At 44.4% G+C, this 22,754-nt stretch overlaps 1 protein-coding gene across 2 annotated transcripts; it reads left to right on the top strand.

The window, feature by feature from the left end:
* The first annotated feature begins 6,035 nt into the window (after nucleotides 1-6,035).
* LOC134149156 (myosin heavy chain, skeletal muscle, adult-like) lies at nucleotides 6,036-21,928 on the top strand. Of its 2 annotated transcripts, none has more exons than XM_062592034.1 (38): nucleotides 6,036-6,242; nucleotides 6,330-6,473; nucleotides 6,559-6,715; nucleotides 8,065-8,092; nucleotides 8,191-8,302; nucleotides 8,396-8,488; nucleotides 8,619-8,682; nucleotides 8,775-8,873; nucleotides 8,977-9,080; nucleotides 9,181-9,319; nucleotides 10,043-10,161; nucleotides 10,256-10,405; nucleotides 10,753-10,923; nucleotides 11,396-11,705; nucleotides 11,850-11,920; nucleotides 12,608-12,695; nucleotides 12,785-12,902; nucleotides 13,257-13,380; nucleotides 13,466-13,602; nucleotides 13,693-13,948; nucleotides 14,897-15,139; nucleotides 15,244-15,420; nucleotides 15,506-15,651; nucleotides 15,738-15,828; nucleotides 15,916-16,305; nucleotides 16,445-16,571; nucleotides 16,745-16,863; nucleotides 17,459-17,655; nucleotides 18,212-18,395; nucleotides 18,481-18,646; nucleotides 18,817-18,941; nucleotides 19,139-19,447; nucleotides 19,548-19,751; nucleotides 19,978-20,103; nucleotides 20,197-20,367; nucleotides 20,454-20,558; nucleotides 20,700-20,795; nucleotides 21,776-21,928. In XM_062592034.1, the coding sequence occupies exons 1-38, from the start codon at nucleotides 6,036-6,038 to the stop codon at nucleotides 21,926-21,928; spliced, it is 5,820 nt and encodes a 1,939-aa protein (XP_062448018.1). The 2 variants fall into 2 exon arrangements, with proteins under 2 accessions (XP_062448018.1, XP_062448019.1); XM_062592035.1 differs by having other exon boundaries at nucleotides 11,396-11,723.
* Nucleotides 21,929-22,754: the final 826 nt, after the last annotated feature.

Genomic DNA, 22,754 nt, shown 5'->3' with positions numbered 1-22,754 from the left:
TGTGCACAAGAAAGAGCAGAGATGAGCTTACCTGATCACAGAATGCAGATGGCTGCCCCTAGGCACTCTTCAGCTCCCCTGCTTCTCCTCCATTGCACTCCACTTGGAAAACTTGCCCGTGGGAACTGCTGATGATGTGCCCTTGAAGGGACAGAGTGAGACCAGGCTCATCTTGAGATCTGCTACTTGTAGGTGATGTGAATGAGTTCTCTCCTGCTTTGCAGTTAGGCAAAAGCTTAATGCCCATACAGGCCAATCTTCAGGAACAGCTGCACGGAAGAGTTTGGGAGAGCACGGTGTCTTACAGTGCAAAGCAGGAAACCACTTAGTTTTTGGAAGGCATCCTCCATTTGGTGGGAAGAATGCACACCCAGAGATGTTCTGTTTTCCTGTCCGATGTGTGGATGTCTAGCTGAGCTGAATACACCTCTGCAAAATATCTCTGGATCCATGGTGCAGCCACTCTAAAAAAGCTGCGTGGTTAAAGGAATGTAATGGGAGTAGCGAAGGTACCCAGTGATGCTGTGAAATGAGCAGACTGAGCGATGGTGACCCTGATGCTTTCACTGCTGTGCTCTTTCAAAGGCTTAGATGGGGGCTCTCTAACAGCTACTTTTCAGTACTAGAATCCACTAGCTACCAAGCATAAGATCTTATACCCTGTACACTGACTCCCAAGAAGATGCCTTCCTGAGCATTCCTGGTTGATTCCCCGATGGTGCAGCTCTGTTCACCTTAGTTGCTTCTGCCTGGCAGAAGACCAGACAAGTGGCTTTGAGCTGCATGAAGGTGGTTTGCAGTCACTTCTCCTTTCTTGTGTTGCAGTTGGCCAGGAGTTCTGGGGTCAGAGGAGTGGAGGGCCTGAGCAGGAGGCCTGTAAGTAGTTCCATGAGAATGTCGTGGAGGCTACGGGCTGTGAAATTTCCTTCCAACTTGACGGACTACAAAGCTGATGTTCCAGCTCAAAGAAGCGGAGATGAGAGTGAGGTTCTCACTGGGCCGCAAACTCAAGAGTCTTTGGCAGTGCTCCACTTTCACATTTAAGCTGTGTCCAGGAGCGCCTCTTTCTCTCCTCAACTGTCTCATGGCTACAGAACACAGGGGAAGGGGAGTCCCATGGTACGGGCTGGCAGAAAGTGGGGCAGGATCTATTTTTAGCATGCTTGAATCCCCTGTCCTCTGGGGGAATGTCAGTGCTCCTGTGCTTTGCCCACATTGCGTTGCTGAGTGAGACAGTCTGTATCCAGGGGCTGCTCTCATTCTGCCTCTTCTCTGTTGGCTGTGCTGTGGTTTGCTTCTGGTGCCAGTGGAGTCCAGCCTGGTGCCAGTGGTGTCCAGCCCTGTAGATATGGAAACAGAATTGGCAGAAGGTTGATGGCTGGCGGGATCCATTTCACTCTTTGTTTTGCATCTGGGCCCTGTTGCCTCTTTCAACAGATCCCTCCCTTCCCAAGGAGAGGCCCCTTCTTGGTAGCACCATGTGTGGACAGAGGAAATGGGGAAAAGAGTTTCCTGTGGTGTAGCTCACTGAGAACTAGGCAGTTAAACCTGGAGTTTGAGTCCACCATTTCAGATTACAGAGTTCTTTTTTTGAAAGAAACTGGAAGGCCCAGTAGTCCTTCATCACAGGAGTTTATCATCTGCATGGGATATATTAACTTCATCAATTAAAATAAATTCAAAGCAGATGCTGCTTAGCCCAGAGGCTTTTACCAGATGGCTATCTGAGTGTCCATATGACTAAACACCCCAGTTTCTTTTGAAGGAGTTTTTAATCTGTGATAGGAAATTTTCTAACCTGTCAACAGTTATCATCCTTTGTATTTTCTTCATTTGAGCACAACTTTAGCTTTTTGAAGGAACTCCTTTTGCTTTAGTAGCCTTCTTTAACTTGATCAGCAAGGGCAAGTGCAGAGTCCTGCACCTAGGGAGAAATAACCGTAGGCACCAGTACAAGCTGTGGGCTGACCTTCTGGAGAGCAGCTCTGCAGAGAAGGACCTGGGAGTGCTGGTGGATGACAGACTGACCATAAGCCAGCAATGTGCCCTTGACGCCAGGAAGGCCAATGGTATCCTGGGGTGCATTAGGAAGAGTGTTGCCAACAGGCTGAGGGAGGTGATCCTGCCTCTCTACTCAGCCCTGGTGAGGCCGCATCTTGAGTACTGTGTCCAGTTCTGGGCTCCCCAGGACAAGAGAGACTTGGAGCTACTGGAAAGAGTCCAGCGTAGGGCTATGAAGATGATCAGAGGGCTGGAGCACCTGCCCTATGAGGAACGGCTGTGAGAGCTGGGCCTCTTCAGCCTGGGGAAGAGAAGACTGAGGGGGTATCTTATCAATGTGTATAAGTACCTGAAGGGGGGGGGTGTCAAGGGGATGGGCCTAAACTCTTTTCAGTTGTCCTATGCGACAGGACAAGAGGCAATGGGCAAAAACTGAACCACAGGAAGTTCCGCCTGAACGTGAGGGGGACTTTCTTCACTGTGAGAGTGACGGAGCACTGGAACAGGTTGCCCAGGGAGGTTGTGGAGTCTTCTTCTCTGGAGATATTCAAAGCCCACCTGGATGCAACCCTGTCTAACATGCTCTAGGTGACCCTGCTTGAGCAGGGGAGTTGGACTAGATGATCTCCAGAGGTCCCTTCCAACCTTACCCATTCTGTGATTCTATGATTCTATGTTTACCCATGCCGGATTTATTTTGCCCTTTCTCAGATCTTTTCTGATAATTAGCAGGTCTTTGTTCTGCCCTTCCACTATTGTACGATTAAGTGGTCTTCAGTCTACTTGCAAATACTAAAACTTAACTGCCTACCTTAGATTCGGTATTGCCATGTGCTTTATAAGCACAACGGTATTGGAATTGTTTGGATATTGTTGATTATGCAAGAGTGTTGCATCTAGTTACATCACAACTATTACCACAGAGCAGTTCTTAAGCAGCTCTGTTTTGAACCATGTCCACAACTATATTTTGCGCTATGCAAGTCAATATTGTTTTTCCTTCCCTCTAATCTGTAACTATGGTTTCATGGAGCACTCACTGTCACTGTCAGGGTCAGTGTATTGCCACAATATAGTTTTGTCACCACAACCTAATGTAACATTTGCCCATTCTATACAGGGTAGTTGTGGTCTCCTACCGGTGTTGCATTTACTCTTTAAATACTCCAGCAGTCTGTTTTTTTCTCTCTTTTTGTGGTTAGTGTTGCTGTCCTGAGGTCCTAATTGATAAGAAATGAGAAGAGACTAGAGGAGAGCCTGAAGGCAGGGAACTTGAACCTACTTATAAATTCCTTGACCAGCAGGAACATGGAGAAATGTTAACTCCAGACTTCAGTGCTAGAAATGGCAAGAGCTGGGAGGAATTAGGCTTCACAACTTCAGTCCCTTTTGAGCACAGTCTGGCGTGAATCTGCTGTTCAGCCAAAAAAGAAGAGAAGACCATTGTCAGTATATATTCCCACTAATCGAAATCATTTTTTTTTCTCCTAGGATCTGGCAACGATAGCTGTAGGTGTGGCAGCTAAACATACAATGAAATTAGGCAGACTGTTAGTCCTAGATGGAGAACTGTTTTTTGAAAGTTGAGTGATCAAATCAAATGTTAAATGCCCTCCACATTATTATACATCCACTATACAGGACTTCAAAGTACTACTCTACTCATCTGGTAATGGCTAGCTCTTCTCTTCTTCTTGGCCAGGGTGAAAACTGGTTAGAAGGGTTAGCTAACCCTTCTGAGATATCCTACTGTCCCAATGCCAGAGTAGCGAGCTCTGGGTTTGGATTCCATTCTCCAGCCCAGAAATGCAAAACATGGGTGTGGCAGTGCCAAAGCCCTCTTTGTAAGGAACTTGTATAGCATGGTGCATTGTCTGATGCTGGATGTTACACTGGGTCCCAGATACTGTTTTTCAATCCTTGTCCTTGTGTTATTCACTTAAGATATTTAATTGACTGAAATGTTAATGACCAGGAGAAGAATGTGTATAGATCTGAAAGATTTTTAGTGATGATGCTCTTTTCTTAAAACAGTTACTCTCTTGGACTTGTAGCAAATCCCCCTTTCCCATGCTGTCAGCATTGCGTAAGACTGCCTTCTACCTCTAATGGTCTGGTATAGGCAGAATTGTGTTACTAGGTTTTTCTGAGCCTATTTTAATGTGTAAGTATACAAGAAATTTTTCAGGGGATGGCGGTGCTGGATTAAGGATTTATTAGCATGCAGAGTATCTGGAACTATATGCTGATATATGATGTCTACAGGTATGGCTAAGTGAGAGTGTTGTTTTGGGGAGCTGTATGTAGGGAAAGGCTATGGAGGCCTATGGAATTTCTAATCTGACAGAGGGGACTGTGTAGGTAAGCCAATGATAATAAGAGCATGCATATGTCAAATGCAGGCGTAAGGTAAAAGAGACAGCAAACAGTGGGGAAGCAGAATTTCCTGGGGAATCATGCTTTTAGGAAATATACACACAAATATGTACTGTGTATGCATGCACAAGAATATATTCTAATTTGATACTTCAAAAGTCAGCTCGGGAATCCATTCAAGAACTCGGTTTCAGAACTAGTCTCCCATTACTTGGACCAACCACATGGATTCAGGCTTCCAACTCACTGTATTTTGAACCCTCTCAGGTATCAAGACTGTCCTATACAGAAACTGAGGCTTTAATGCATTTTGCCTTTCAATATTTAAGAACATGTCACTGCAAAGGGGCACTTAATAAAAACTATTCACATTTTTTTGGACATATTTTTGCTGTTGCTCTCAAGGCTTCAGTTCCTAAAGAATCATGGAAATTTTATCATCCTAACTCTATGACTGCAAGAGTTATGATATAAACATACTAAGCAAACTGCTATGGGCTGCAAGTCACAGAGAAAGCCAGCAATAAGAACCATAAGTCCTGCATCCAAGTTCTCTAAGTGCCTTGAGTAGTCCACATTCTCTCCTTAACACTCTTGACAAATTATTTATAGGAGATGTATTCACATAGTCAGTAAGACATAAAATGTTCTAATTATATCAGTCAAATCAAATGACAATTATGCCCGTAGTTCAGTTTGCCAGACAATGCTTTGCCAAAGAAGGTTTGCCAAAAATGTTTTGACCGAAGAAAGGGGGAGCATCTGCAGCATCTGCAGACGAGACACTATAAAATCCCGCAGGGATAAGTCTGGCCTGTCCCACGGAAGATTTCAAGGTAAGTGTAAGGGTTTTGTTAGTGTGAAGAAAGGGGGCAATGCCATCGCATTCCATATTTCCCATTCCATTCCTCCTGCCTCTGGCAATCATTTCAGTGGGAGATATGCACACATAAATGAAGATTTTCAGTATAATTTCAACACGTTTGTATCTTAAATCTACAATTTGTCTCCGAAATTCTGTGCACTGATAAAAACAACTGCCATTATTATTTTACAGAGCTGGCCAGTTTCCAGGATACAAGCCATTCTCTGGTGTCTGAAAAGGTAAGATCCCAACTAATTCACTCCTAGAGTACATGCAGGGACTGTCTAAGGTAGGATTTCTGTATAATTTTCTTTTTATTTTCTTTTATTTCTGCCCATTGCTGCTTAGGTTGTTGAAAATAGGGAAGAACTAAAAAATGAAGTAACTTTTCATTTATAGCACAGAAGGTAGCCCTCTTAACAAGGAAGTACTCTTTTGAAGATTCATCAGTCAAAACTGAGGACCAGAACAGATAGTGATTTTCTCTGGCTATAAATTCATTTATATGAAGACATCAAAACTGGTCAGGATTTGTCAAGGCAAGATGCTAAACTATAGTCAATATTTAGAAGATGTTTTATTCAATGTTACAAGGCCTAAGTGTTGTAGAAGGCTAAGCCTAACTCTCAAGTGGACTTAGGTACCCAGAAATTAAAATCAAATGAAAGCTCTTTTGGAAGAGTAGCTGGCAATTTCTTAGATGAAGAAGGGTTTGCTCACGGACATAGATATTGATGTGTACTTTTTTTCCTCATCAGAGTCTTTGTTTATGTGTCTTCAGTAAAGTGCAGACATGGCCTCTGCAGACTCTGAGATGGCTGTCTTCGGGGAGGCGGCTCCCTACCTCCGAAAGTCAGAAAAGGAGAGAATCGAGGCCCAGAACAAGCCTTTTGATGCCAAATCATCAGTCTTTGTGGCTCATCCTAAGGAGTCCTTTGTGAAAGGGACAATCCAGAGCAGGGAAGGAGGGAAGGTCACTGTCAAGACTGAAGCAGGAGAGGTGAGTGCAAAGCAAGCTTCAGAGCAGAATTTAATTCCCACTCCGAGCGCTTACCTGACACGCATGGCTCTCTCATTTCCTTGGCAGACTCTGACTGTGAAGGAAGATCAAGTCTTTTCCATGAACCCTCCCAAATATGATAAAATTGAGGACATGGCCATGATGACCCACCTCCATGAACCTGCTGTGCTGTATAACCTCAAAGAGCGTTATGCAGCCTGGATGATCTACGTAAGTACCAGCAGCAGTCTTCCTGCAAGCAGCTGGGAAGAACTGCTGCAAGTGGAAGCCAACGTTCTGTCTCTTTTCCTCACAGACCTACTCGGGTCTCTTCTGTGTCACTGTCAACCCCTACAAGTGGCTGCCAGTGTACAACCCGGAGGTGGTGTTGGCCTACCGAGGCAAAAAGCGCCAGGAGGCCCCTCCCCACATCTTCTCCATCTCTGACAACGCCTATCAGTTCATGTTAACTGGTGAGTTCTTGGTCTGTGAATTGCTCTTGCAATAAGTTGTCTGTAAAAGGAAATATAGGGTTCTTTTTGGAAATACAATGTAGCATTTTTAAAACACGGTGGGTGAAATTAATGCAAGATTAATGAACTTAAAGGTAGAGGTCTGTGAGAGCTGTGTCTGTGCTCCCATTATAATCAATAAAGAGCTTGTCAATGTAATCGGTAGAATCTAGAGTAAATCTACAAAAAGGAAGACACCCTTGTGTCTGGTCTTGGCTCCACTGACTGTAGTGGGATCTTACATACCGACACATAGATTTAGATATCTTAATCAATAACCTAGTATTTGTAAATAACATAACATATACCTCAGAAATAAGGTATTAAATAAATAAGCGTATGATGCCATTTCAGTGGTTCTATACTGATTCTACAGTCAATTCAAATGCAAGCATCAGTGCTAACAAATAAAACAAATTTTACTTTTTAAATGCAATTCAGAGCTTTCTGAATTGAAAAGGTAAATAAGCTTCACTTGATTGTTATGAAAATGGAAATTCATGACAGAAAAAATGACTGAATGATCTAAAGTACATGTGCACTTTCATGATTACATTGATCTTTTTAACCTTAAATCAACTGTGCATTATACTGAAAAGAGAACCTGAAAGAGGTAAATCTATTTTAGTAATCTATTGTAGTAATCTGTAATACTAATTATTTCATTTAATAGAAAAATACTGTCCTGAAAAATAAAAAAAAATCTAGTTTTGAAATTGAACGGCTTTTAAACTAGTCTTTTGCTTCATCCTCTTCCATCCCTCTCCTATTTTCTTTTCCCAGTGGATGCATTAGAGTCAGTGATGCACAGGATTTTAGATTTACTTTTTACCTACTCTATTTATAAAGTGGCAAATAGATTTAGAAAAGCAGAAAGGAAAATTAAAACTGTCTATTATCTAAGAAATATGTAATTTCTATATCTTTAAGGGTCAAAAAAGATGAAAAATAATAAAAGAGGTTGTTTAGACATTTTTGTTTCTGGTGAGATCTTCAAATTCTGTATTACTCCGGAAAATTTTAGCTGTAAAGGAATATAGGTGTTGTCAAAAAATAAAAGAAAAAGAGAATATCCTGTCTGGCATATAGATATAAAATCTACCCTAAAGTGATGCCTCTGTTGATCCAGCTGATATTACATATGGTCCTAGTAGGAACATCAGAATCACCTGCCGGAATTTCCAGGGATTTTCACTACTTTCTGTCCTGCCCCTTCTGGAAGCCTCTGTTCATATTTCCCTCACAGTGTTTAAGTTCCTTATTATTCATGAGCACTGCCTATTGTCCCTTTGTTTCTGTCTCTTTCACAGATCGTGAGAATCAGTCAATCCTCATCACGTACGTACATTGCCTACTCGGGTTCCTGTTGGGTTGCTCCGTGCCAGGGGAGCTGCTGCCTGACCATACGCTCTCTGCTTCTCTGTCTGGCTTCACAGCGGAGAATCCGGTGCCGGGAAGACTGTGAACACAAAGCGTGTCATCCAGTACTTTGCAACAATTGCAGCTAGCGGGGAGAAGAAGAAGGAGGAGCAGGCGGGCAAAATGCAGGTAAATCAATAGGTACTGCCTTGAAGGAATGCTGTTTAATGTTCTTGATATGATTTTTGACAATGATAACCAGGAATCCTGATCATGTTGCAGGGAACGCTTGAGGATCAAATCATCAGCGCCAACCCCCTGCTGGAGGCCTTTGGAAATGCCAAGACCGTGAGGAATGACAACTCCTCACGCTTTGTGAGTTGTTGCTTTGGCCAAAATCTCTCCCTCTCTTTGCAAGAGTAACGATGGGCCTTGTGCTGTTCCCACCAAAGCAGACGGCAGTGGAATGCAGCTAGGCTGGAATGCCGCTTTTTTCCCTCAACAGGGCAAATTCATCAGAATCCACTTTGGGGCCACCGGGAAACTGGCTTCTGCTGACATTGAAACCTGTAAGAGACCTCCCTCATATCACCATGTTCTGTCCTGCCTTCCTGCTCTGTGCATGCTCCTGTGTGTAACTCTTTCTCTCTTCCTTTGCCAGACCTGCTGGAGAAGTCCAGAGTCACTTTCCAGCTCAAGGCAGAAAGGAGCTACCACATATTTTATCAGATCATGTCCAACAAGAAGCCAGAGTTAATTGGTAGGAAGGATCACTAACTTTTTCAGAGAATCACTAAATAACAGGTCATTCAATGATCTGAATGGCTAAAGTAAGCTTGTTTGTTTCCTGTTCTTATGTTCAGACATGCTCCTCATTACCACCAACCCATATGATTACCACTTTGTGAGTCAAGGTGAGATCACTGTTCCCAGCATTAATGACCAGGAGGAGCTGATGGCTACAGATGTAAGTAACACACCAAAAAGGTTCCTAGTATCCCCATCTCGAGGGTAACATAGGTGCCCTACTAAATACACGTGTATGACTTAACTGATGCCATTACTAGAGTGCCATTGACATCCTGGGCTTCACTCCTGATGAAAAGACCGCCATTTACAAGCTGACAGGGGCTGTCATGCACTACGGGAACTTGAAGTTCAAGCAGAAACAACGAGAGGAGCAGGCAGAGCCAGATGGCACAGAAGGTATTGTCTTACTTAGTAAATACTCCCAAGATAACATCTTTGTCACCAAAAGAAGGCAGTAGGCAGATTTCAGGCTTTAAATACTAAATGGTGTAAAAAAAGAGTTCAATTTCTATATAATAGTTGAAGCACCTATCTCATCTAATGACGACTGCATTTTATCTTGATGCTTAATAAATGTTATTGCATATGCTGCCAAGATTGCAGGAGCTACTTCCTGTAATATGTTTAGATATACTCAAATTGGAATACATCTTGTAATCTTTGCCTCTACTGTGGAATAGTAATACTGTGTTGAAGTCCAATGGTAGGAGGAGACTGCATTCTCATTCATCCTCAACTCTGTTGGTTTTCTGGGGAACTCTGATGTGAAATGTGCATTTGATTCCTAACAGCTGAACAGCAGCTAGAACACTAATATCTCCAGGTTTCTGAGTGAGGGTTCCTCGTGCTAAGGACCGGGCAGAAGATGGGGAGTACCACAGTCAACCTGAAAAAGGATGAAATTTTCTTCTCTTGAAGAATAGGTGTAGAAGCTAATGCTCAGAAGACATTCTGGACTCTAGATTCTAAGGAACAGAGAGACTTTTGCTTTGTAGTTTTGATTCATATATTTTTGTGCAATATTGTAACTGTAGTGAACTTTTGAGACGTTCCCTCAAAGACCAAATCTTAGGCATTGTCCATTATTTAGTTCTTCTCTCACTCTCTTTTGGGGCTTAGTTGCTGACAAGGCTGCCTATTTGATGGGTCTAAACTCGGCTGATCTGCTCAAAGCGATGTGTTATCCTCGAGTCAAGGTTGGGAATGAATATGTGACCAAGGGTCAGACTGTGCAACAGGTAAGAAACATATGGTAACCTGCAACTATGTCTTGAGTTAAGATTCCTGTGATTTGCCTATGTTCTGTTTGGTAAATCCACATTCTTGCTTTAGGTGCACAATGCTGTAGGTGCCCTGGCAAAAGCTGTCTATGAGAAGATGTTCTTGTGGATGGTTGTTCGCATCAACCAGCAGCTGGATACCAAACAACCCAGACAGTACTTCATTGGTGTCCTGGACATTGCTGGCTTTGAGATCTTTGATGTAAGGAACAGAGCTTTTTCTAGCAGTTTCTCAGAAGGCTGATTAGGAATAAAGGGAATTCTGAGACATATTTTTATGAGGAGTTGCTATAATTGAACACTTACATGCAGGGTTGTGGGATTGCATTTCACTTCTCTCCCAACAAAGAATAATAATGGAATACTAACCTTATAATTACACTGAATTTGCAATCTTCCTTCTTTTCAAAATACAGGACCTATCCTAATGAGGGAGTATAGAGAAACATGAAGGAAGAGGCCCACACAGCAAAAATTAGGATTGTACAGGAAAGTTTTGTTCAGTTATTTCTGCACTTTGAGAACTTTTCATCTCTTTATGCTTGCCAGTTCAATAGCTTCGAGCAGCTCTGCATCAACTTCACGAACGAAAAACTGCAACAGTTCTTCAACCACCACATGTTCGTGCTGGAGCAGGAGGAGTACAAGAAGGAAGGAATTGAATGGACATTCATTGACTTTGGGATGGACCTGGCTGCCTGCATTGAGCTTATTGAGAAGGTATCCTTTCTGTTCATGTGTATTAATCATTTGATATTCCATTGCTGCTAAGGGACATACTTAAGAAGCATGGGAGAATATGCTGCCTCTTGTGAAAATGGCAATAGTATGGAAGTGGTCCTGGAGATCAGACTTGGAATTCAGGACTTCAGGTGAAAGTATGCAGTTCAAATGTACAAAGTAAACTTTCCTGAAAAGATGATCATTTTCTGTTAGCTCCCATCAGTTAAGAATTTGTCATGTTCCCAGTAATAAAGGCATTTATAGAAGTTAAAACGAAACATCAATGTTGAAAAAGTCCCAGTTAATTTTTTCTCACTTGTTTTCTAGAAATGTAGAGAAATAACATTCTCTTCTGATTTGATTTGCAGTTTCTTGTCTTGACTGTAGCCTCTTTCACACCAAAGGATGCATTATTTCTAATCTGTTTTTCCCTCTTGTTTATTGTCTATTACACTGTCTTGTCTTCCAGCCCATGGGCATCTTCTCCATCCTGGAAGAGGAGTGCATGTTCCCCAAGGCAACTGACACCTCTTTCAAGAACAAGCTCTATGACCAGCATCTGGGCAAATCCAGCAACTTCCAGAAGCCCAAGCCTGCCAAAGGCAAGGCTGAGGCCCACTTCTCCCTCATACACTATGCTGGCACAGTGGACTACAACATTTCTGGCTGGCTTGAGAAGAACAAGGACCCTCTGAATGAAACTGTCATTGGGCTGTACCAGAAATCATCTCTGAAGACACTGGCCTTACTCTTTGCCACCTATGGTGGAGCAGAAGCAGGTCAGCTCTGTAAATTCCGTATTTTCTGTGAGGCTTAGTGTTGAAGGGGCATGAAAACAGGAAACACAAAACATTTAATGTTGTTTGCTATTCTGTATGCAACATCAATATTTTAATATTGTTTTGATTTTGTTCTATTTGCAGAGGCTGGTGGTGGCAAAAAGGGTGGCAAGAAGAAGGGTTCTTCTTTCCAAACTGTCTCAGCTCTTTTTCGGGTACAGTACTGCATTCATTAAGTCTTTTTAATATGAAGAAATTGATTAAATTCATTTAAAATAGGAAAGGACTACCTTTGCATTTAATGCAATAGTGGTGAAGTCCTCTGGGAATCCTATGTCAGGTTTTTCAAGAAGAATTTCAATATTGCTAATATATACTGTTCAAAAATAAGGGTTCAGGCTTCAAATATCATGAAAATCTAATCCTAGAATTTTGTTTGTGGGGGATAATATTCGGATCTTTATGTTTCTAAATCTTTGCTATAACTGTGCTGTAATTTTAGCATTCATGCATTCCGCTGACATTAATATTTGGGGGAATTGAGCATATCCATAAATATTCTCTCAAAAAACACATTTATCTTATTTGAAAAGAAATAGCCCTGATTTTTAAACAAATATGTTGATTTTAGTAGGTGGAATTTAGAAAACCTGAAAGCTTATTATTTTGCATGAAAATATAGAACTGTACGTTATAGTTCCCACTGGAAAAACAACAGAATATTTCAGTCTTTAATAATGATGTTGAGTATATATAAGCAGAAGACACCTTAGGTTTGTGTGACTTTACTTACCTGTTCTGAAATCTAGTTAATTTTGATAAGTGATTAACTCATTCCAATGGGCTTGATGCATCAAGAAGCGCACATAAAAATAATTCACCTTACTTACTGGTCATTTAAGGAGAACTTAAACAAGCTGATGACGAACTTACGGAGCACTCACCCCCATTTTGTCCGTTGCATCATCCCAAATGAAACAAAAACACCTGGTAAGAAGCTCAGGAAGAGATTTTCTTGTAATAGAGCCATTCCCCTCTCTGCTAGAAATTATGGTATTCATTGTGCTCTGAATTGTTAGGTGCTATGGAGCATGAACTGGTTCTGCACCAACTGCGTTGTAATGGTGTGCTGGAAGGGATCAGAATCTGCAGGAAAGGTTTCCCCAGCAGAGTCCTCTATGCTGATTTTAAACAGAGGTAAGAGGGCTCCTCCTGCCTACCAATTTTATCTATGCTGAATAGCTTGTACATCCAGTTAAAACCCTTCTGTTTCCTACAATGTGTAGTATGAGTGACCTGTAATCTTTCTGAAATACCAGCATTTCAGTAATGATAAAGATATTAATGCAATGGACATACTTCCATAAATAATAGCACCAGGTTCAGTAATACTGAAATGTTGCATTTGACTCTGTTTCATCCAAATGATGGAGTGAAAGTCCCTTACTGGTTTCATCAAACTCTTCATTTCTTACCCAGAATAGTGAAGTATTCTACAAAAGCAGTGGTTTGGTGGCTGAATACATCCTAATGTTCTGTTTTTGTCTACAGGTACAAGGTGCTTAATGCAAGTGCTATCCCAGAGGGACAGTTCATTGACAGCAAGAAGGCTTCTGAGAAGCTCCTTAGCTCCATTGATGTGGACCATACCCAGTACAAATTTGGTCACACCAAGGTACAAACATTCCTTGATTCACATATAGTACACCTGTGTTTTGCACTACCTGAAAGATACGTGCTCCAATATTCCCTTTCTCAAGGTGTTCTTCAAAGCGGGGCTGCTGGGACTCCTGGAGGAGATGAGAGATGAAAAGCTGGCACAGCTCATCACTCGCACACAGGCCAGATGCAGGGGTTTCCTGATGAGGGTGGAGTACCAGAGAATGGTGGAGAGGAGGTAGACATTTCTTCAAATTAGGCTCAGTGTACTTGGCTTACTGGGTCATCAGTGTCTAAATATTTCATATTCTTTTGAATTACCTTTCAGAGAGTCCATCTTCTGTATCCAGTACAACATTCGTGCATTCATGAATGTCAAGCACTGGTCCTGGATGAAGCTGTTCTTCAAAATCAAGCCCCTGCTGAAGAGTGCAGAATCTGAAAAGGAGATGGCCAATATGAAACAAGAGTTTGAGAAAACTAAGGAAGAGCTTGCAAAGTCTGAGGCAAAGAGGAAGGAGCTGGAGGAGAAAATGGTGACACTGGTGCAGGAAAAGAACGATCTGCAGCTGCAAGTGCAGGCTGTGAGTACTACCAGTGTGCCTGATCGGAAGTGAATTGTGATGATAAGGCTTCTATGTAGAACTACATTTTCAGAAGACACGTAGTAACTATGTTTTTAATTCAATTCTATAGTATTTCATGAAGTGGGGCTTTTAAAAATTTAATGAATTTGCAGTGAGGACTGTCAGGAGATTGTGGTCAAGGCATCACAAGAACATCTTTATCCAATGGGTTAGACTTTTCCAGGATGGTTCCTGAGAATTCTGTCGTTTACCTTCAGTAAAACTGCACCAGACAGAACAAGAAACTCTTTACTTTCAGGTAGTATAAGTTTTGTTCTTCTAGGCTAGGTTTTCATCTCTCTCCAATACTGGTATTTCCCTTCTTATATGATTAGGAATCCTTAGGAAAAGATAGAAGGGCATATCTTTATTTCCTTTATTCTCTACTAAACATGACAATTTGCTTCTTTCCAGCAGAGGTGGCAGCCTACCTGTTAGGGACAGTATTGTGTTAGGATTCTGAACATAAAGCTAATTGAGAGGAAACAGAATTTAATCTTCTCACTCACCATCCTGAAACACTCAGGAGCATGAATCGAAATCATTGCATGATACAGGGTGTTGTAATGCTGTGATTTCTAAATTAAATCATTCGTAGACTCAACTACTTCCACAAAATAATACTGTGCAATCCATGTGACGTAGGTAAGGTTGAGCGGTCCCCTTATTAAAGCATCTGGACTGTAAATATATTAAAAAATGTGTTCACTGCTAAAATTGTCATTTTTCTGTCATAGTTTATCTACTAGACTTACTAGTCTACTGGTCTAGTAGACTACCAGACTACTGGTCTTTCTCGCCTTACTTTTTATTACAAAATTTCTATCCAGGATTCTAAAAGATAAAGCTAAGAATCGCAGCATCCCCTAGAAGACATATCCAGGAAAAAACATATTTTCCCAACAGGAAGCTGATGCTCTGGCTGATGCTGAGGAAAGATGTGACCAGCTGATCAAAACCAAAATCCAGCTGGAAGCCAAAGTTAAGGAAGTGACAGAAAGAGCAGAGGACGAGGAGGAAATCAATGCTGAGCTGACAGCCAAGAAGAGGAAACTGGAGGACGAATGCTCGGAGCTGAAGAAAGATATAGACGACCTGGAGTTAACGCTGGCCAAAGTTGAGAAGGAAAAACATGCCACCGAAAACAAGGTATAATGCACAAGATGTTGCTCTCATGCCAGAAAAGAATTCAGTGTTGTTACGTTAAAAGTTATAAACAATACTTTTCATCTACCCTTGCTCCCTGCTCACAGGTGAAAAACCTCACTGAGGAGATGGCAGCCCTGGACGAGACCATTGTAAAGCTGACAAAAGAGAAGAAAGCCCTCCAAGAGGCCCACCAGCAGACTCTGGATGACCTGCAGGCAGAAGAGGACAAAGTCAATACACTGACCAAAGCGAAAGCCAAGCTGGAGCAGCAAGTGGACGATGTAAGCACACACACATCAACTGAGACCAACACAGCTCTGGAGTTAGGGCTGGCTGGCAGAGCATTCACGGCCTGGTTCTGTTTAGCTCGAAGGGTCCCTGGAGCAAGAGAAGAAGCTGCGCATGGACCTTGAGAGAGCCAAGAGGAAACTCGAGGGTGACCTGAAGCTGGCTCACGATACCATAATGGATTTGGAAAATGATAAGCAGCAGCTGGATGAGAAACTGAAGAAGTAAGTGTTGTCGTGGGGCACCTTTGTGTTGTGCAAATGTGCCTGTGTTTTTCTTCAGGCTCTAACACGGTTTGCTTTGTGCAAAGGAAAGACTTTGAAATCAGCCAGATCCAGAGCAAAATTGAGGATGAGCAAGTTCTTGGCATGCAATTACAGAAGAAGATCAAGGAGCTGCAGGCAAGTCTTTGTTCCTTGCCTTCTCTCACACCATCAGAGGTCAGGCAGGGCAGGGCATGGGTGTGAATGGTGCCTAATGTTCCCCAGGCCCGAATTGAGGAACTGGAGGAGGAAATTGAGGCCGAGCGGACCTCTCGGGCCAAAGCAGAGAAGCATCGGGCTGACCTCTCCAGGGAGCTGGAGGAGATCAGTGAGCGCCTGGAAGAAGCAGGGGGAGCTACAGCAGCTCAGATTGAGGTGAACAAGAAGCGTGAGGCAGAATTTCAGAAGATGCGTCGGGACCTGGAGGAGGCCACTCTGCAGCATGAAGCCACAGCTGCTGCCCTGCGGAAGAAGCATGCGGACAGCACAGCGGAGTTCGGGGAGCAAATAGACAACCTTCAGCGCGTCAAGCAGAAGCTGGAGAAGGAGAAGAGTGAGCTGAAGCTGGAGATTGACGACTTGGCCAGTAACATGGAGTCTGTCTCCAAAGCTAAGGTATAGAATTTCTATAAGCTTACAGGCCTATGATGCAGTACATTTTGTGAACGTTCTGATTACAATTAGTTATTAGTATTTTTCTTCAGAAGAACAGGAAGCTACAATTTAGTGAGCCCTTCATCTTTTTGACACCTAGGCAAATCTGGAGAAGATGTGTAGGACTCTGGAAGACCAGCTGAGTGAGATTAAGACAAAGGAGGAGGAGCATCAACGCATGATCAATGACCTCAATACACAAAGAGCTCGTCTGCAGACAGAAGCAGGTGAGACACCTTCATGACTTGTGTGTATTGGGAGAGCCTGAACATGATGACATCAAACACTGTGGCTTTTTACTCAAATTGGCTTGTCCTCTGTGAACTCGTCTGAAGTGCATTATAAACACACTGTTCCAAAACTGTTTGTTACATTATAATCTTTCTGCAAAATTTCTCAGGTGAATATTCACGTCAGGTGGAAGAGAAAGATGCCTTGATATCCCAGTTATCCAGAGGCAAACAAGCATTTACTCAACAAATTGAAGAACTAAAGAGACATCTAGAGGAAGAAATAAAGGTACTTCCTCTAAAGGTCTCAATTTTTGATCCAAATCCTTCTTTTCAGAATGTTGCTTAAGCTAATGTACAATCAGAACATCTTAGCTGTACAATTTTAATTTTGGAGATTCCAGTATAGGTGGACAGTTTTGCCAAATCCATATTTGATATTGGAAGAAAGCTCAGGACAGCATCACCTCTAATCTGGACACTGAGACAGGGAAGGACATTGACAAGGGTTTTCTTTGATGATAATGATACTGCATAAGAAATTATTAAGAAATTATTGAGCTATATCAAAGAAAACTAAGGAAGAGTTTCTCCTCCTACTCTTCTCTAGCTAAGGCTAACATGTTAGAAGACATTTAGTAAGGAGTCATCAATAGCCAGCTGTACATTTGTCATTTAGAGTTTACCAGCCATCTCAGCTGGGTAACATTTTAGATTCTAAAAAAAAAAATGAAAAAAAGCTTCTCTGAATATATATTTAATGTACGTTATCCCCAAGGACTACATTTCCATTTCTGACTCAAAGGCATTTCTGTGATTTTCTGTGTGACGCCTTTCGAAGGTCTCAGACACTACTCATTTTATGAAACCAATTGTCTCCACAGGCCAAGAATGCCCTGGCCCATGCCTTGCAATCTGCTCGCCATGATTGTGACTTGCTCCGGGAGCAATATGAAGAGGAACAAGAAGCCAAGGGTGAGCTGCAGCGTGCCCTGTCCAAGGCCAACAGTGAAGTGGCCCAGTGGAGAACCAAATATGAGACAGATGCCATTCAGCGCACAGAAGAACTGGAGGAGGCCAAGTATGTGGTAGTGGGGTGTGAAGAAGCCAGAGGTGACTGAAAGTATGAAAGGGACTTTGAGCTACAGAAGGTGTGGTTTGGGAAAGGCAAAGGCAACTATGCTCATCGGGCTCAGAATACGAGAAATGAGGCCCTGCTCTGTGGAGCTCAGGGAGGCCAAGTACATGCGGAAGGTGGAGAAGGCTGGCAGGGAAATTTGAAAAGACCATTGAGGGAGTGACAGAAAGAAGCCAAGACTAGACAGGGGAGGGGTGATGGGTAGAGGAGAGTATCTGCTATAGAGGGTGTGGTTATGAAAAGACCAAGGCCAATAGGCCATATGACAAAGAAAGCAAGAGAGAAGCAATGTGTGGAGTGTGTGGAGAGCAGAGGTGTTGCTAGTGCCCGGGGAAAGGAAAAGGGAACAAAATGACTTGCTGGGGTAAGCTGTATGCTGTGCGTGCATGGGGTCAAATACTGCAAAGTGGCTACGCGTGCCATTGTGAAAAGCACGCTGGCTGCACAAAAGTTGCTCTGCTTTGCTTCCTCACTGAGAGCTGCATTTACCACTTGCTAGGAAGAAGCTGGCACAGCGTCTGCAGGAAGCAGAGGAGCACGTTGAAGCTGTGAATGCCAAATGTGCTTCCCTGGAAAAGACAAAGCAGCGGCTGCAGAATGAAGTGGAGGACCTGATGATAGATGTGGAAAGAGCAAATGCTGCTTGCGCAGCTCTGGACAAGAAGCAGAAGAATTTTGACAAGGTAACCAGGCTCCAGCCTTGTGGTCTGGGGACAGAGCATCTCCTCATGACTGCCACACTCATACTGCGGCCCTGTTGCTCTTCAGATCCTGGCAGAGTGGAAGCAGAAGTATGAGGAAACGCAGGCTGAGCTGGAAGCCTCCCAGAAGGAGTCTCGCTCTCTCAGCACGGAGCTGTTTAAGATGAAGAATGCCTACGAGGAGTCCTTGGACCAGCTGGAAACGCTGAAGCGGGAGAACAAGAACTTGCAGCGTAAGTCCCGGGTGCTCTGCTCCTGCCAGGGCTTTCTTGCAAGCTTCTCTGTCCACCACATCAAATGGCTCCATGCCCGCAGGATTGTGAGGGTGCCTGTCACCTTCCTGTGGTAGGACATTTCCCCCATGCCCAGTGCCTGACCCTGTCATTTGTCTCTGTCCCTGCAGAGGAGATTGCTGACCTCACGGAGCAGATTGCAGAGGGAGGAAAGGCCATTCATGAGCTGGAGAAAGTGAGGAAACAGATTGAGCAGGAGAAATCTGAAATCCAGGCTGCTCTGGAGGAAGCTGAGGTAAGCGGCAGTAGTCACGGGTGTCTACACTAAAAATACGAGCAATAGGCACATTGGGCTACAAAACGTGGGATTCCCCTCTGCCCTGGCTGTGGAGCACAGCCAACTCAGATTTCACGAAGTACTGTGCAGGAGAGTACTTGGCAGGTAAGCAGCAGGTTAAGTCACGGGATTGCTCTCCCCATCCCCCTGTGCAGGCCTCCCTAGAACATGAGGAAGGGAAGATCCTGCGCCTCCAGCTGGAGCTCAACCAGGTCAAGTCTGAGATTGACAGGAAGATAGCAGAAAAAGATGAGGAAATTGACCAGCTGAAGAGAAACCATCTCCGAGTTGTGGAGTCCTTGCAGAGCAGCCTGGATGCAGAGATCAGGAGCCGGAACGAAGCCCTGAGGCTGAAGAAGAAGATGGAGGGAGACCTGAATGAAATGGAGATCCAACTGAGCCATGCCAACCGTGTGGCGGCAGAGGCGCAAAAGAACCTGAGAAACACACAGGCGGTGCTGAAGGTCTGTTAAGCAAAGACAGAGCTAGAGGAAGGGCTTCTCTGATGTTTTCAGTTCCCAAGAAGGCTGTGCCACATTATAATTTCTCTTGCCTCTTTTGCAGGATACCCAGATACACTTGGACGATGCTCTCAGGACGCAGGAGGACCTGAAGGAGCAGGTGGCTATGGTGGAGCGCAGAGCAAACCTGTTGCAGGCTGAAGTTGAGGAGCTACGGGCAGCCCTGGAGCAGACGGAGCGGTCGAGGAAAGTGGCTGAGCAGGAGCTGCTGGATGCAACGGAACGTGTGCAGCTCCTTCATACCCAGGTAAGGGTTTGGTATGGAAACCAGTTGTGCAGACACTTAATGCAGAAGACTGCTTTCGTGTCAGAGGACAGGTCATGACAAGTGGTCAAGAGTGTCCTCTAGACGGTCTAGAGCGTCCTCTAGACCGCTGTGCACAGGGAAGGCATGCTCACAGCCCATTGCTTTGAGTTGCCACTGATGTATTTCAGACCTAGGAATACAAATCATGCAATTTCTGTTTGCACAGAACACCAGCTTGATCAACACCAAGAAGAAGCTGGAGACGGACATTTCCCAAATCCAGAGTGAAATGGAGGAGACGATTCAGGAAGCCCGCAATGCTGAAGAGAAGGCCAAGAAGGCCATCACAGATGTGAGCCGGGGACTCCTTCCCTTGCTGGTGGTGGGTGGATTCTGCCCCAGTATGTCTCGCATCCCAAACTGGGGCTGTTCCTTTGCTCTCCAGGCGGCCATGATGGCAGAAGAGCTGAAGAAGGAGCAGGACACCAGCGCCCACCTGGAGAGGATGAAGAAGAACTTGGACCAGACAGTGAAGGACCTGCAGCACCGTCTGGATGAGGCTGAGCAGCTGGCACTGAAAGGAGGCAAGAAGCAAATCCAGAAGCTGGAGGCCAGGGTGTGTAGGGCTGCTGTTTGTGCATGAGGGGGAACGTCCCATGAGGCACCACCAGGGGAGCTCCAAGGCTGGGCTTCTCATTGCAGGTGAGAGAGCTGGAAGGGGAGGTTGATGCTGAGCAGAAGCGCAGCACTGAAGCCGTGAAGGGTGTGCGCAAATACGAGAGGAGAGTGAAGGAGCTGACCTACCAGGTAAGGCCTCAGGAGGCCTCTTGTGCTGACACCCCCTCCTCCCAGGAAGCCAAAACTTTTTAATGTGATTCCCATGCGGAAATGTTAATTGTGGTGTGGGGAAAGCAATGTCCTCTCTTTCCTGCTTTCCAACTGCTCTAGTCTGAGGAAGACCGGAAGAATATTCTCAGGCTCCAGGACCTGGTGGACAAGCTGCAAATGAAGGTGAAATCGTACAAGAGACAATCTGAAGAGGCTGTAAGTATTGCCCTGAGTGGAGGAAGAGTCACTTTCCAAGGGGGGTAACATGCTCATGGAGGAGACGATTACGAGAAATGTGGGAACAGCCATGGGTCCATAATGGATGGCTTTAGCGCCTTTGACCTGCTGATAAATTACTCTGGTGCGTGGGCATCAAACAAGAGAGAGAAGAGAGCAAATGCAAGAGCAGAGGCAGATAACAAATTTAGGTATACAAGATCTGTGTCCAGAATACTATGAGAAGTACAACACACCAAGTAGTTTTTATAAGATGTTCTCTTGAAACTTCTCTTTTGATGAGATGTTCTCATCAAAAACATCTTGAATTTCACGTAGGTATCTCTTGGAAAGATTCCTGTGTACTCCCAAGACACACTGTGCCCAGAATTTAGAATTGTGTGAGGGGACTTTGCCTTCTTCTTGGCATTCTGCCATCAGGGAGGAGCTGAGGGAAGTCCTGCAGCCTCTGATTTTAGGACTCTCTGAGCATGGCTTCTTTGCTGCCGAGCCCAGTGCAGACAAGGGTTGCTGCGCTCAGCTGAGGGGACAATTGGCGAGATCTCACAGACTCACCATCTCTTACAAATTCCTCACCTTGCCTCAGCAACTAGGAAGGCCCAAGGGTCTTGCCTGAGAACTAGTTAAATGTTGAATAGCCAGACTAACGAATCCTCTCTTCAGTTAAAGCACTATCCACACTGTTTCCTCCTCAGCTTCCAGAGAGCAGAACGGTGATAAAAATTGCAGGGTTAATCCCATTCTGTGTTCAGAGCCTGTTTTGCTCAGTCTAGAAGGGATCTCCTAAGCAAGGGAGGATGAGGAGGCCCATGTGAGGCCTATGGGTAAGCAGTGGTGGGTGTGGGATGGAGCCTTCCCCTTCTCCCCAGGGAACAGCTGCAGCCCCTCAAGTCCCAGTGGCAGGAGGCCTGGAAACCCCTGCCCTGGGCTCTTCACCACCACCTGCCTCTCCCCTGCAGGAGGAGCTGTCCAATGTCAACCTCTCCAAATTCCGCAAGATCCAGCACGAGCTGGAGGAGGCCGAGGAGAGGGCTGACATTGCAGAGTCGCAGGTCAACAAGCTCCGAGCCAAGAGCCGGGAATTTCATAGGAAGATAGAAGAGGAAGAGTGAGGATGTCAGGGGGCAGCAAAGTGACATGGGTGGTGCACAAAATGTGAACCTCTCTGTCGCTCTCTTCTGTAACTAGTCTTTGCAACCGCCTCCCAGCCTAGAGAATAAAGACCATAGATTGGTTTGCATACACACCCTGAGCAGCAGGTTCTTTTCTTCCTCCCTGGCTCCCTCATTAAGTTCTGAGTAAGTTATCACCTGCTGTGGTGTTTTGCATTGTGAAGCACAGACAGTTCTGTAGGAGAGCCAATTTTGAGCAAACACTGCGCTGTTACAACACTTCCGTAGTGCCCCTAAATTGTGCAGTCTTTCCTACCCCAGATTCCCCCAGCTGCTGCCACCACTTGCTCATCCTTTCTCTGCAGGGGGCCACATGCTGCAAGAACGGCCCTCAATGGCCCATTTCCCAAACACTGCACAGCACCAGCACACCTCCTGAACACATCACCTCAAAGGTCAAGCCTTGCCACCTCTCACTCAACAGGCTGTTTGTGGCCTTGCCTCAGGCAAGAGGAAAGGAGAAGTCTAACAGGTGTATTCCTCCATTTTTACAAGATACTTGTACCTTCCTTTTGGCCTACGTACAGGCTAAGCTGACTCTACCGTTTTGTTGGGAGGAGGGGAAGAGAGATGGGGAAAATTGGCAAATACTTTTAAATTCACTCCAGCACTGCCCCTGTCTGAAGCGTTTCCTGCCGGTCACCCCCACTGTGACTCCAGAACGAAGGGGCCTGTGATGAGGGCTGATGAAAAGTGAACCAGAAACATGTTAGCAGCAGCTGAGGAGTGAAGTGCAGCTCGCATTACAGGGAAGCAAGAAGCACAT

The sequence above is a fragment of the Rhea pennata genome, chromosome 19, assembly GCF_028389875.1.
Source record: "Rhea pennata isolate bPtePen1 chromosome 19, bPtePen1.pri, whole genome shotgun sequence".
Taxonomy (NCBI): Eukaryota; Metazoa; Chordata; class Aves; order Rheiformes; family Rheidae; genus Rhea; species Rhea pennata.
Note: the sequence above shows the minus strand (reverse complement) of the source record. Positions and strands in the feature narration are given on the sequence as shown.

Coding starts and splice junctions, on each gene's coding strand:
- LOC134149156 (XM_062592035.1), top strand. CDS start 6,036: ATGGCCTCTGCAGACTCTGAGATGGCTGTCTTCGGGGAGGCGGCTCCC. Junction 10,406..10,752: donor CTGGCTTTGAGATCTTTGAT/GTAAGGAACAGA, acceptor TATGCTTGCCAG/TTCAATAGCTTCGAGCAGCT. Junction 20,104..20,196: donor CCAAGAAGGCCATCACAGAT/GTGAGCCGGGGA, acceptor TTTGCTCTCCAG/GCGGCCATGATGGCAGAAGA.